This window comes from Girardinichthys multiradiatus, chromosome 20, assembly GCF_021462225.1.
Source record: "Girardinichthys multiradiatus isolate DD_20200921_A chromosome 20, DD_fGirMul_XY1, whole genome shotgun sequence".
Taxonomy (NCBI): Eukaryota; Metazoa; Chordata; class Actinopteri; order Cyprinodontiformes; family Goodeidae; genus Girardinichthys; species Girardinichthys multiradiatus.
The window spans coordinates 53,095,271-53,108,787 of record NC_061812.1 but is presented as its reverse complement, the minus strand read 5'-3'; the positions used below and the strand labels follow the sequence as shown (position 1 = coordinate 53,108,787).

At 42.8% G+C, this 13,517-nt stretch overlaps 1 protein-coding gene across 2 annotated transcripts in view; it reads right to left on the bottom strand.

The window, feature by feature from the left end:
* Window positions 1-11,040, bottom strand: part of LOC124856661 (carbohydrate sulfotransferase 11-like) — a 34,673-nt gene extending 23,633 nt beyond the window's left edge. Inside the window, exons 1-2 of one of the 2 annotated variants that reach the window (XM_047347363.1) lie at window positions 10,515-11,040; window positions 9,720-9,843 (exon numbers count right to left, since the gene is read on the bottom strand). In XM_047347363.1, coding sequence (XP_047203319.1) covers window positions 9,720-9,798 — 79 coding nt within the window. In that variant the 5' untranslated portion in view covers window positions 9,799-9,843; window positions 10,515-11,040. The remainder of the gene's footprint in view (window positions 1-9,719; window positions 9,844-10,514) is intronic. The other variant, XM_047347362.1, reaches the window with a different exon arrangement.
* Window positions 11,041-13,517: the final 2,477 nt, after the last annotated feature.

The following is a 13,517-nucleotide window of genomic DNA, read 5'->3' as shown; positions in this document are numbered from 1 at the left end:
GTAGCTTCTGGAGAAGATCCTGAGGAGCTCTGAGGCATCTAACTACCAGCAGGGTGCGGTAGCTCGGACAAGCTAATATTAAAAATCACTGAAGTCTGCCTCGCAAACCCATTTTAATTGCTATGAACATGTGACTTCATCTGGTGAATCAGTTAAGCTATAATTAGGAAAATGAGATATGAAATAGTGTGCTTTGAGCTTGATCAACACCTGGTATATCCATGTTGGAGTCTCTTATTATGAAGTAAGAAAGGAAGTCGTTTTTGAATTGCCCTTTTGAGTTGACAGTCGGCAAATAAAGACTTCTGGTGATGCTAAAGCTTTTTGGGTATTTGGTAGAAAAAAGGCGACCCAAGCAATACGTGAACGATTTGTGAGTGGTGAGAATACCATGACTGGCTAACTGTTAGTGGCTGCTGATGCTAAAGTTGGGATCCGCTTTGGAGCTTCCTATCAGTGCTAAAAAAAATACTGTTCTAGAGTTTGATCACTTCTAGTTTAAAATCTAAAATGCTTACACACATCAAACTTGAACTGGATCATTTAACACTGAACAGAAATTCTTTGAACCACAGTCTAATATTTATAAAACCTAATTCTGTTTATGAAACCAAAGTAGAGAACATTTTCATGCTTGTTTAGGCTTAAGACCACCTTAGATGGCATAGTCAAACCTCGACTGCCTAATAAACATAGTTTGTGATTTGCCAAAACCTTTCCTCGATTTGTACAAACTATCAAAAAGTGTTTTTTAATATTGTAATATCATGTTTCATTCTCATTTAACTATTGTCTCATCTCATCAAATTTCCATTCCCAGCCGGACCAAAATTGAGTTTTTGGTCCTTTTTAGTCAAATTTCAACAGTAGTCAGACTTTTTTTTAACAACAGTTCATCTATCTGGTTGACTAAATGAAGTATAAATAGAACATTTAGGCCCTGTCATAAGGAATAAAACCTGGAAATGCATACATTTTTCCAACTGTTGAAAATACTCAATTTCCAAACTTTTGAGATTTTTGCCAGACTGTGTAGGAACTTCACTTAAATTTTTTTTTTAAATAGACAAATTTATACCCAAAAGCCTGCCCTGGTGTGTGTTACGTAATATTTGTTATTTGCCCACAAAGGCTTGTCTGTTTTTTTTGCAGACATCTGCTTGTAGCCCAGATGTTGGTTAGGACTGTGCGGGACAACAATAAAACATTTACAGTGTGATGCCAAACACACAGCAGATGAGGAAAACAACTTGTTTTGAAGAAACACATTGTGAGGAGGTTTGTCAAGTTTTAGTCAGCTGCATAATTTTATCATTTGGTGGACAACAAGGACACAAAAACTGCATAGATGTCCTGGTGAGAAACCATTTTATTACTGCTTTTTTTGTATTTACTGATTAGATAGTTAGAACTATGTGGATCAAGTATGCGAAAAATTAGAAGAATAATCGGCCAACACATCTCGGTGAGATCCAATTGGCCTGTGTTCCGGGAGACAAAAGTATGTGGAGACCATTTAGGCGACTGAAACACTTTGTTTAAAGAGATCAATTCTGTGGAACTTGGTTTGATGGGTTCTAAAGAACCTAATGAGCAATTTCATCTGTGAAAGGACAAACCTGCAAATCATTTGAGTGGGACAGCATTTAGGACAGATGGTACTGATCAGAATCTGAGAAACCAGAGTACCCGTTGCATAATAACCTGCTGTAGTGCTGAATCATGGATATGCAGCCCTCTGGACAGAAGGCATCAGGGCCAATAAGACCTGTCATCAGATAGGCCAAGATGGGAGAGGAACCACAGCAGCTGGAAGGCACAACTGATTTCAGCAGGCAAGGTTGCAGAACATATTATTAAGTTCAGGTCAAATGCTTATTTTGCACAGCACTGTTCATTTTATAACATCACAGAGAGATGAAATCTGATGCCAAACAAGGATATCAAGGGAAGCCAGGGAACATATTTGTTTACTGCACAGCATGCGGTCAGATGAAGAGCTGAACACATAATTCCTCCTGTCAGGGCCTCTAGTCAAGCCCAGGCAGGGAAGGAATGAGTTGAGTGCAAGTGATCCAGACAGCTGCCTTGAGGCCTAAGCAGTAGTCTCAGGGTGTGCTTGTGAATAAATCGCTAGAACCACATAAAGGTTGTCACTGCACATCTGTGTGTGCATCTGCAATGTTACTGGTGACATATACATCAATCGTACCATGTAAGAGGAAGACCCTAGCAATGGTGTAAAAAAAAAATGTCAAGACGTGTTCATGTAGCAACACAAAGCCCTCTTTAAGGCGGGTATTATTTATTTATATTTGGAGCAGAGGCGACGCCACACTGTGAACGAGAGAGCAGTTGGAATAAAATGGAGCATTACTATTATTATTGTACTAATGGAGTGACAGACAAGAGACGAAGCACTGAGAATACCGCAAACGTTATCTTCTAATGATGAGAATTTATTTGAACATTTCTAGTTCAAACTTTTAAATATCTGGAGTGATCAAACCTGACATGGATAATTCAGTACAGAATTATCCAAGTTTAATCCCTCAGAGTAGTTTTTATCCATTAAAACACAGTTTTGTATAAATTAAGCTTTTAAAGATAGCATTTTCTCTAGCCTGAAGACCACCTCAGAATTAGACAAGCATATTGACTGGTCAAAACGTGAATGAATTATTGTGCACCGATTACAGATTCTTTAATGCACAGTTTGTGGTTTGTAAAACCTTTGCTCCTTTTCAGTAAGCAAAAAATAGAATGAATTATTAGTTTCCCCAAAAGTATTGCTAGAATCTCATCTTGTTTTTATGGACTTTGCAACCCTAGCACTTAGCATGGTTAGCATAACTAACTCCATGTATATTTCGAGAGAATGGAAACTGAGAACACAAAAATGCTGCAAAAATGTACAAATACCTTAAGTTCCACGAAAGAGGTTGGAAGCTCATAGATTAAAAAAGACCATTTGCTGTATTCCTGTTATCTGTTGTAAGTCTTATTCTCTCTCACAGCCTCCAAGACCCAAAGATATGTCTCAAGAGAAATCTTTATTACTTTCATCTGTGTAGAGCTTTTATAATAAAGTGCTCACATCTTACATGTAGTATAAACCCACACCAAATCTGTGGTTATCCTAGATTCAGACCACTGCTGCGAGTTCAGTATGCCAAAGCTTTAAAAAAAATACAATAACACTCTGCCGTACATTCCTCTGTTTTATGAGTCCTCTATTGCAGCTTTATATTTATTTTTTAAACAAACAGCTTGACCTTTATTCCAGATGGAGCAGAAATGACGACATTCAGCAGTTCCAAATGTTGATAAACTGCCCATGCTTATTTCTGAAACCAGTCTATTGAAATTGAAAGCCAGCAGGCAGTTTTAATCTATGAAAGATGTGCTGCATTCCAACCACATAAAACCAAAATTACCAAAAGCAATCTTTACGCAGTTATGCACTCAGACCGGCTTCATTCATCTTTGGGATTTTAATTTGCACACCGTCTATAATGAATTGAAATTGTGCCAATAAACAGGATATTAGAAGGCAAGGTGGTAGAGTCAGCAGAAAGCTATTTATTTATTCAACCTAGTGATAAACCACAAACCCTTCATGTATCCATGTTGGAGAATAGTTTCCATTATCGCTTCAGTTTGTTAATGGTTTAAAAAAACTGAGATGTGTCAATCACCAATCAATTGTTCAGCCATTAATAAGACCAGAGGAGAATTTAACCTTTTCATGTTTTCCCATAATTAGGTTTTATTTAGACTTAGTGGTCGGTAACTGCATACTCTAAATTACAGGGGTTGGACAATGAAAGTGAAACACCTGTCATTTTAGTGTGGGAGGTTTCATGGCTAAATTGGACCAGACTGGTAGCCAGTCTTCATTGATTGCACATTGCACCAGTAAGAGCAGAGTGTGAAGGTTCAATTAGCAGGGTAAGAGCACAGTTTTACTCAAAATATTGAAATGCACACAACATTATGGGTGACATACCAGAGTTCAAAAGAGGACAAATTGTTGGTGCACGTCTTGCTGGCGCATCTGTGACCAAGACAGCAAGTCTTTGTGATGTATCAAGAGCCACGGTATCCATGGTAATGTCAGCATACCACCAAGAAGGACGAACCACATCCAACAGGATTAACTGTGGACGCAAGAGGAAGCTGTCTGAAAGGGATGTTCGGGTGCTAACCCGGATTGTATCCAAAAAACATAAAACCACGACTGCCCAAATCACGGCAGAATTAAATGTGCACCTCAACTCTCCTGTTTCCACCAGAACTGTCCATCAGGAGCTCCACAGGGTCAATATACACGGCCGGGCTGCTATAGCCAAACCTTTGGTCACTCATGCCAATGCCAAACGTCGGTTTCAATGGTGCAAGGAGCGCAAATCTTGGGCTGTGGACAATGTGAAACATGTATTGTTCTCTGATGAGTCCACCTTTACTGTTTTCCCCACATCCGACAGAGTTACGGTGTGGAGAAGCCCCAAAGAAGCGTAGCACCCAGACTGTTGCATGCCCAGAGTGAAGCATGGGGGTGGATCAGTGATGATTTGGGCTGCCATATCATGGCATTCCCTTGGCCCAATACTTGTGCTAGATGGGCGCGTCACTGCCAAGGACTACCGAACCATTCTTGAGGACCATGTGCATCCAATGGTTCAAACATTGTATCCTGAAGGCGGTGCCGTGTATCAGGATGACAATGCACCAATACACACAGCAAGACTGGTGAAAGATTGGTTTGATGAACATGAAAGTGAAGTTGAACATCTCCCATGGCCTGCACAGTCACCAGATCTAAATATTATTGAGCCACTTTGGGGTGTTTTGGAGGAGCGAGTCAGGAAACGTTTTCCTCCACCAGTATCACGTAGTGACCTGCCCACTATCCTGCAAGAAGAATGGCTTAAAATCCCTCTGATCACTGTGCAGGACTTGTATATGTCATTCCCAAGACGAAATGACGCTGCAAAAGGAGGCCCTACACCATACTAATAAATTATTGTGGTCTAAAACCAGGTGTTTCAGTTTCATTGTCCAACCCCTGTAGATTCTACAGATTATAGGTTCACATTTAGTTGCTCTGAGCAGCACAACATAATTAAAGAAAACATTCTCTGGTATTCCTGTGATTGGTTCAGAATTTTTACAAATACAAACGAACTGGGGATACAAAACTCTTTTCTATAATTTTAGCATCTGTGAACACTCGTAACATTCATAGGTCTGTTTAACTGGACTTTACTCTAGCGAAACGTTGTGCAAAGGATAGTTTTCCAGATGGGAGAGGAGTGTGAGGGAGGCGATAAGCTCTTCAGACCGCAGGCTATGGAAAAGAGAGCCAGAAGTAGCAGCATGCTGCTAAAACACAAAACACTAGCCATTAGCCTTTAGTCCTTTAGGAAAGAAAGCTCAAGCTTTGCACCTTTTAGGTTAAGTGTTTTATGGAGGGCATGGGCAAGTGTGCTTTCATTTTCTATCCCCATATGAAGAAGGCAGCAAAACAACAGATTCTATATGAAAGATGGACAACAAATGGGCATCATAAATCTACGTGACATTTTTACAACAGTGCTGCACAGTTGCACGGCTGGCAGCGCTGTTAGGGACCAGCGCCCCCCCTTCATGGAAAAGCAGGTATAGAAAATGAATTTTTAACAACCACAAAGAATAAATTAATAATGTGGGGTCAGAAGGTGGTGATAACAATGACAACAGTCTGCCTACAATGTAACAGCTCAGGACACTCAGCAATCCTTTCATCCCTAAAACTAAATGAACAAGAGCACAGAGTAAGGAAGGTTCAGGATAATCACAATACTCGTATAAATCAATAAAAAAAAATTTTTGTATCTACATCAGCATTTTACAACTTTTAAAGATATAATATAACTGAACTCTAAGTACATAGACTACAAAAAACCCAAATATTGTGTCGCCTAGCCCAGCCGAATTGACACCATCAGGGGACTCAGTGCAACTGAAGCTCATGGGCTCCTAGGCTCTGAAACTTAAGGATCCTAGTTTCATTTCATGCACATTCAATGCCAAGAATTACACGTAAAATCCACCTCCAATCTCATCCTAGACCAAATAACAAGGGATCATAGAGCTATCAGAGCTGAGCCTCATCACAACATTTTTCCATGATTGTTATTGGGACTTCCTGACAAAGCTCAGCTCTCAAAACGTGCTGAAGAAGGTCTCCTGTCTGAGATTTTCTAGGGCAGGGCTTTTCCACTTAGAACTTAAGCCTAACTGAAGTTCAAAATGACAGACAGTGAAAGACTTGGGTCTCTGTAGTGTAGAGAGCAGTGCTTCATGCAGCCATTTCTGTAGTCATTCAATTTTACAACTTTAAAAAGTAAGCGCTATGTTTCTGTTGAGTTCTATTGGCACATGATAAACTGGATCCAGGTTGAAATATGCGATAAGCCGCATTATCAGCAAGTCATCAAAAAACATGCAGCGGGTTAGCTTACCATGGCAACGCTGTCAGCAGGATTGTCACCATATATGAATCTGTTGAAGACTGAAGCTGTGTGTGTCAAGTCAGAATAATCATTAGGAACAAATGTTAAAACTAAAGCTACGTTCACACTGCAGGTCTTAATGCTCAATTCAGACTTTTTTGTGAAATCCGATTTTTTTGCGTAGTCGTTCACATTTCCAAATATATGTGACCTGTAGTGATCTCCAGTGTGAACACAGTCATACAACTCAAGTGTCCCGCATGCGCAGTAGACGACGCAATGACGTCACATGTAGCGACCGTTCTTAGTGTTTGTGGAAGTAAATAAATGTTCGACTGTATCTTGCGAGTTTTAAGTTGTTTTCCAACCAGAGCCAGCACATTAACAACCATGTCCGTCATGGTTGTCGTTTTTCTTCCCGCTTCCGGGTAGCAGGAACCAGAATAGTGACGCTTGCCGAGTATCATTGACGTCCAGGTCGGATGAATGCGACCTGGACACACAGACGCAGGTCACATTTGATAAGATCACATATGTATCGGATTTAGGACCACATATCCAAAGGCCCTGGGTCGCATTTGAAAAAAATCGAATCTGTGTGTCGTTCAGACTGTCATGAAAAGTTTGGATACAGGTCGCATACGGGCAAAGAAATTGGATTTGGGTCACTTCAAGCTGCAGTGTGAACGTAGCCTAAGAGAGGTTTAGGTGTTGACAGCAGGTTATAGCAGCTTTTTGATTGCAGATACCCTGTGTTGGAGCAACTAGGGATGACTTGCACAAAGAAACAGGGACTGAAAGACTGCAGTGTCTGGTGGATTATAATACTGATGAACTACAGTGTGTTATTAAGCTGCACTTTTTAAACTTGTATATGGGGCTCACTTTACTCATTATAATGAAGCAACTTCCTAATTCTGTATCAGCTGATGTTTACTTTGAAATGATTAAAACTGGGTGTTGGGGACAGAACGGATCCTGATCAGGAGTGGATTCTAATCAATCAGCTCATCCGATTGGTTAGTATCCACTACCATAAAACACATTCAGTAAACACTTACAGTTAAAAGTCCTAAAATTATTACAACATGGAATCAGTTCTGATTATTGTTAATTCCAAGCACATAATCTTTACTATTACTGATTTCTTAACCCAACGGCTTCATCATCTCACTCCCCTGGCTGGGGGATCTCACTGCTACATGCTGGTTCTCTGTCCTACTAAGGTGCATTCATTCTGCTGGTCCGGTCCAGCAGTTTTTCCCTCTGTTTCTTCTTCTTCTACTCAAATACGGTGCTCTTACGTTAAATAATTTTTCCTGCTGCTGGTACGCTGGCCTGGCATGCATTCACACCGCAAGCTAACCGCTCAAGGGTCTGGATAAACCTTTCCCTAGACCGGCAGTTGTACTGTAGGTCACGGTTTTCTGGTCAGTTTCAAGGTCCGGAAGGGGTTCACACAGGTGTGTTCTGTATTTAAACTTTTCCACCTACTCTATCAATACAGAGAAACTGGTCCTAGATCAACCAAACATGAGTTGGAGCTGTTTAAAGGGTTAATTGTCTCAATCCTAATTCATCCGCTCATAATAATGGTGGCACTTTCAACGTCTATTAGGCCATAACAGCAGTCACCAATCTTTATGGCGATAAACCACAAACATGGCCAAGCATTTGCCTCTCGTCAGCTACAACAATGGACAGAAACCTGCTGACTGCACAGTTCTCAGAAGTCACTTTCCTATATGATAAAATAGTGACGTCAATAATCATCACATCAAACAGATCAACACCAAAGTAGTGAACACATTTAAACCAAAAACATATCATCAGCACAAAAGAAAGAGCTCTTGGAATGTTCAGAGCATAAATTGAATATATTTAGGACTTCATATCTTTGCACATTTTATCCATTTAAACATGAGCTGCTAAAAGTCTCACTGAGCAGTGCAATGGTACATGGCCTCTGAGAGAGACGGGTCTTTCATAGACTCATTTAAATATGGACATATCACACACATCCGGAACTACACGGGTACTCTTCAGACGGTCTGCTCTCACAGCGTAGACCCTACATGCTTTCGAGGCCCCTGATATTGCACAGCCTGTTTGAATGAGGCCATTGTAAGTAACAGGAATGGGACCTGGGAGAGGTGGAGGGCAGCTCTCAGCATGGGCCGAACACCCCCACCACCACCACCACCTGAGACTGCTCCCAGCCGTCCTCCGTGGAGCAGGGGAAACGCTCCGCTAATCTGTTTTACAGCAAAACCGATCCTCAGCCGGGACCTGTGGCTCACAGAATAGTCTCATATGCAGCTTTTTAACAAGAATGAGTGAAAATGTTGGGGGGGGGGGGCACCCTGACAATCAATGATGTACACAGACAGGGAAATCCGTGTGATACACCAGGGGGTCTGCAACCCGTGGCTCTTTGGACCTTCCACAATAGCTTTTAATAACTTTGACTAAAAACAACAGAGAACCAATAAATGTTTTTAAATATAGATAAAACAAATGTAGGTTTTTCCAGTTCATTACTGGAATGATTGCCTTGAATTTCCACAGATTGATGCTGAAAGTTTTATTGTAATATTGTTTTAGATTTCTTTTTCTTGCCATAAAGTTGGAAGCTATGTGCTTTTTTTTTCACATAATTTTCCACAAATATCAACATCCTATGGAAGGAAATGTATCCCCCCTCTTTTTGTAAAAGTTACAAAAACGTTTTTCTTTACTTTAAAAACTAAAACTAGAGATTAAAATGACAACAAATTTCTTACAGTAGATAATTATCAACAATTCCAAGTTGTCTTTTTTTCAGAAGGTCATGTGACATTTGCGGCTCTAAACGAGTTTTATTCAGCTGGACTGCAGCTCTTTGGATTGCAAAGGTTACCCACCCCTTAGTTAGACCAACACAAAGTAGTGCATAAATGTAAAGTGGAAGGAAAATTAGACATTTATAGCATGCAAATGTCTTCAACCTCCACAGTCAATACTCTCCAACATTGGCTGCAATTAAAGCTGCATGACTCTTCTAGCTTTGCACATGTAGGGGCCAATTAGAAGGAAGGTGTCTGTAAACATGGATTTTCCAGTCTTGCCAGAGAGGACTTTGACTGGGCCATTGTAACACATTACTATATTTTAATCTAAACCAATCAATTTGAGCTCTGGTTGTGTCTTTAGTCATTGTTTCAAGTCTTTTACAGCCCCTACCTGCTGCTCTTCCAGGATATTCCTGCATTGAGCTCCACCCATCTTCGCTCTGACCAGTCTTCCTGCATCCCAGCAGCATGATGCTGCCACCACCATACGTCACCACAGGTATGTTGGGTTCAGACTGATAATTGGTTGAAATAGATTGTATTTAGGGTTATGAGAGTAAATGGGGGTTGGACACAAATGCCAGCCTTTTTAGATTTTTTATTTGTAAAAAATAAATAAATAATTGGAAAAAAAATGCATCCTATTCCTTGTACTTCACATGTAGGTTATACTTTGTGTTGATCTATCACATTAAGGTTTGTGCTTGTGACATCCTTTTTCTAAGTACTGCATGAAATATAGAAACAACAACACAAATGAAAAGAAATCAGTGCAACATATTTAGCAGCGTTTTGAAGGGACTTCACTATCAAGATCTGAGTGCATCCTGTTGTAACACAAAGGAATGAGGAGCTGGTTCTGAGTGCTCCAGTGTGGTGCACTGAAGAGGAAAATAAGGATAGTTCTTTTACAGAAACAGGACCTACAAGTAAAGATGTTGAATGTATTCTGCTGTCCCTCTCATTTAATGATTCATAACTCCAGTTAACCTGAAGGAATCAGACTGAAAGGAATTCACCCCTGAACAGATGTAGGTGGCAACGTGTCCATCTTTTGTCTCTGGTTGGGATCCAATACATTCTGGTGCATCAGGCTCAGAGGCTGATCTTTGTACCCAAAGATCAATCTAATCAGAACATTTAGATATTTCTGTTCTGACTGCAGCTTTTTTCTGTTAAAGCTCACCTGGCTTCAGACTGCTGTTAAAGTAGAAGATGACCATGACGAAACATCCCAGACACAGGGCAGAAACCATCCGGATCCCTTTGGGTTTCCTCATTCTGAGTCTGTGGAAACGACCGAGCAGCAGGACCGACTTCTGCCCGGGTTCATGCGACAAACCGTTTCCGTCCTCTTCCTACTTTATTACCGATAACAGCACCGAGCCGGTCCGCTCACATTTCTCGGCCCTGGTTATTTTCTTGCACATGTTGGCATGTCCGTACCGGAGGACAAAGCGTCGCGGAGCAAATGAAGAAAAGGAGGGAGGTAAACGAGACGCCGCCGTATTTTACGGTCACTGTGGCGTTTCTGAGCGTTGCTGTAAAAACAGCCAAGCGGGCTCCATGGCTGCCAGCTTCGTCCAGGCGGAGACCACCGGCTCACCGGTTACTGTATGACCCAGCGGGGCCTTTCCAAACGTTCAGTTAACCCTTCTGTCGCCAAAAACCCAGAGGTTTGCGGTTACTCTTAAAATGAGATGTCAATTTGTGCTCTCAGTGGGAGGAGTTCCGGTCACCTTTTTCAAAGTATAAGCTTAACAGTAAGGGACCCGCCAGATCTGCGTGGTCCAAAGTGCGGGCCGGGGGCCATTTGTGGCAACTGGACTGGAGTTTGTATTACCCTGTCATACAAAGCATCTGACTATCTGTTTAAATCAAATATTAGGCTAAATGCTTCGTTCAGCAGGGAAAAAATCAAAACATATTTCTGTTATTTTATTATTATTTTTTTATTATATTTTACTGCTCCACCAGCACTTCATGATTTTGGCTCACATGACAAAAACTTTAGACACCCCTGCGATACATGCTCTAATACGACTCAGCTGAAGACCCCATAGAAGTCTAAATTTCCACAAGGAAATTCTGACCAATCCAGACTTCAAAAGACTGCCATGCATTTGGTATATGTGTTATAGAACAGGTTAATAACAGAAACAAACTACTCTGGAAATGTAAAATATAGAATACATAAAAACATCACAGCTTATGCGTTATTAATTCCAGTCAGCGCTATTCAGACATTTTCTGTATCCTGAAACATTAGCTGTTCAGCCCAGCTCAGAAATGACATCAGCAGTACAATTTTCAGTCATCTAATATTAAAATTATATAAAAACTGGGACGCGGTGCTTGACCGATATATGAAGGCTTCATTCCTCTACTCAGCTGTCCATGGTTCAGGTCTTGACCTCATCAACCCATGCTGCATGTCTTCACCCCACCACCTGTCTGCCAACTGTCAAATCACACTATGCCACTAGTGCCACAAAAAAAAAAAAATTTACAAATTATATAAAAATTTCTGTATACTCAAACTGGTTGTCTTCCGTTTATCCGGGACCGGGTCGCGGGGGCAGCAGACTCAGCAGAGACGCCCAGACGTCCCTCTCCCCAGACACCTCCTCCAGCTCCTCCGGGGGGAGCCCAAGGCGTTCCCAGGCCAGCCGAGAGACATAGTCCCTCCAGCGTGTCCTGGGCCGTCCCCTGGGACTCCTCCCGGTGGGACGTGCCTGGAACACCTCCCGAGGAAGGCGTCCAGGAGGCATCCGGTATAGATGCCCGAGCCACCTCAACTGGCTCCTCTCGATGTGGAGGAGCAGCAGCTCTACTCCGAGCCCCTCCCGGATGGCCGAGCTCCTCACCCTATCTCTAAGGGAGTGCCTGACCACCCTACGGAGGAAGCTCATTTCAGCCGCTTGTATCCAGGATCTCGTTCTTTCGGTCATGACCCAAAGTTCATGGCCATAGGTGAGGGTAGGAACGTAGACCAACCGGTAAATCGAGAGCTTTGCTTTACGGCTCAGCTCTCTCTTCACCACAATGGACCGGCACAGTGCTCCCATTACTGCGGCAGCCGCACCGATCCGTCTGTCGATCTCCTGCTCCATTTTTCCCTCACTCGTGAACAAGACCCCGAGATACTTAAACTCCTCCACTTGAGTCAGGAACTCCCCTCCAACCTGAAGAGGACAAGCCACCCTTTTCCGGTCGAGAACCATGGCCTCGGACTTGAAGGAGCTGATCTTCATCCCAGCCGCTTCACACTGCGGCTGGGATGCGAACCGCCACAGTGTATTGCTGTAGGTCTTGGCTAGAGAGGGGCCAGCAGGACCACGTCATCTGCAAAAAGAAGAGATGAAATCCACTGGTCCCCAAACCAGACCCTCTCCGGCCCTTGGCTGCGTCTAGAAATCCTGTCCATAAAAGTTATGAACAGGACCAGTGACAGCGGGCAGCCCTGCCGGAGTCCAACATGCACCAGGAACAGGTCCGACTTAGTGCCGGCAATGCGAACCAAACTCCTGCTCCACTTGTACAGAGACCGGATGGCCCCTAATAAAGGGCCCCCAATTTCATACCCCCGACAGGGCATCACGAGGGACACAGTCGAATGCTTTCTCCAGGTCCACAAAACACATGTGGACCGGTTGGGCAAACTCCCATGAACCCTCGAGTACCCTGTAGAGGGTATAGAGCTGGTCCAGTGTTCCACGGCCGGGACAAAAACCACACTGCTCCTCCTGAAGCTGAGGTTCGACTATCAGCCGGACTCTCCTCTCCAATACCCTGGCGTAGGCCTTACCAGGGAGGCTGAGGAGTGTGATCCCCCTATAGTTGGAACACACCCACCGGTCAACCTTCTCATGAAGGGGGACCACCACTCCAGTCTGCCAGTCCAGAGGCACTTTCCCCGACCGCCATGCATTGTTGAAGAGGCGTGTCAACCATGACAGCCCTACAATATGCAGAGACTTGAGGTACACAGGGCGGATCTCATCCACCCCCGAAGCCTTGCCATTGCGGAGCTTTTTAACCACCTCGGTGACTTCAGCCTGGGTGATGAAAGAGTCTAATCCCAAGTCCCCAGCCTCTGTTTCCACCAGGGAATGCGTGATGGTAGGATTGAGGAGATCCTCGAAGTACTCCTTCCACCGCCCGATAATGTCCTCAGTCGAGGTCAGCA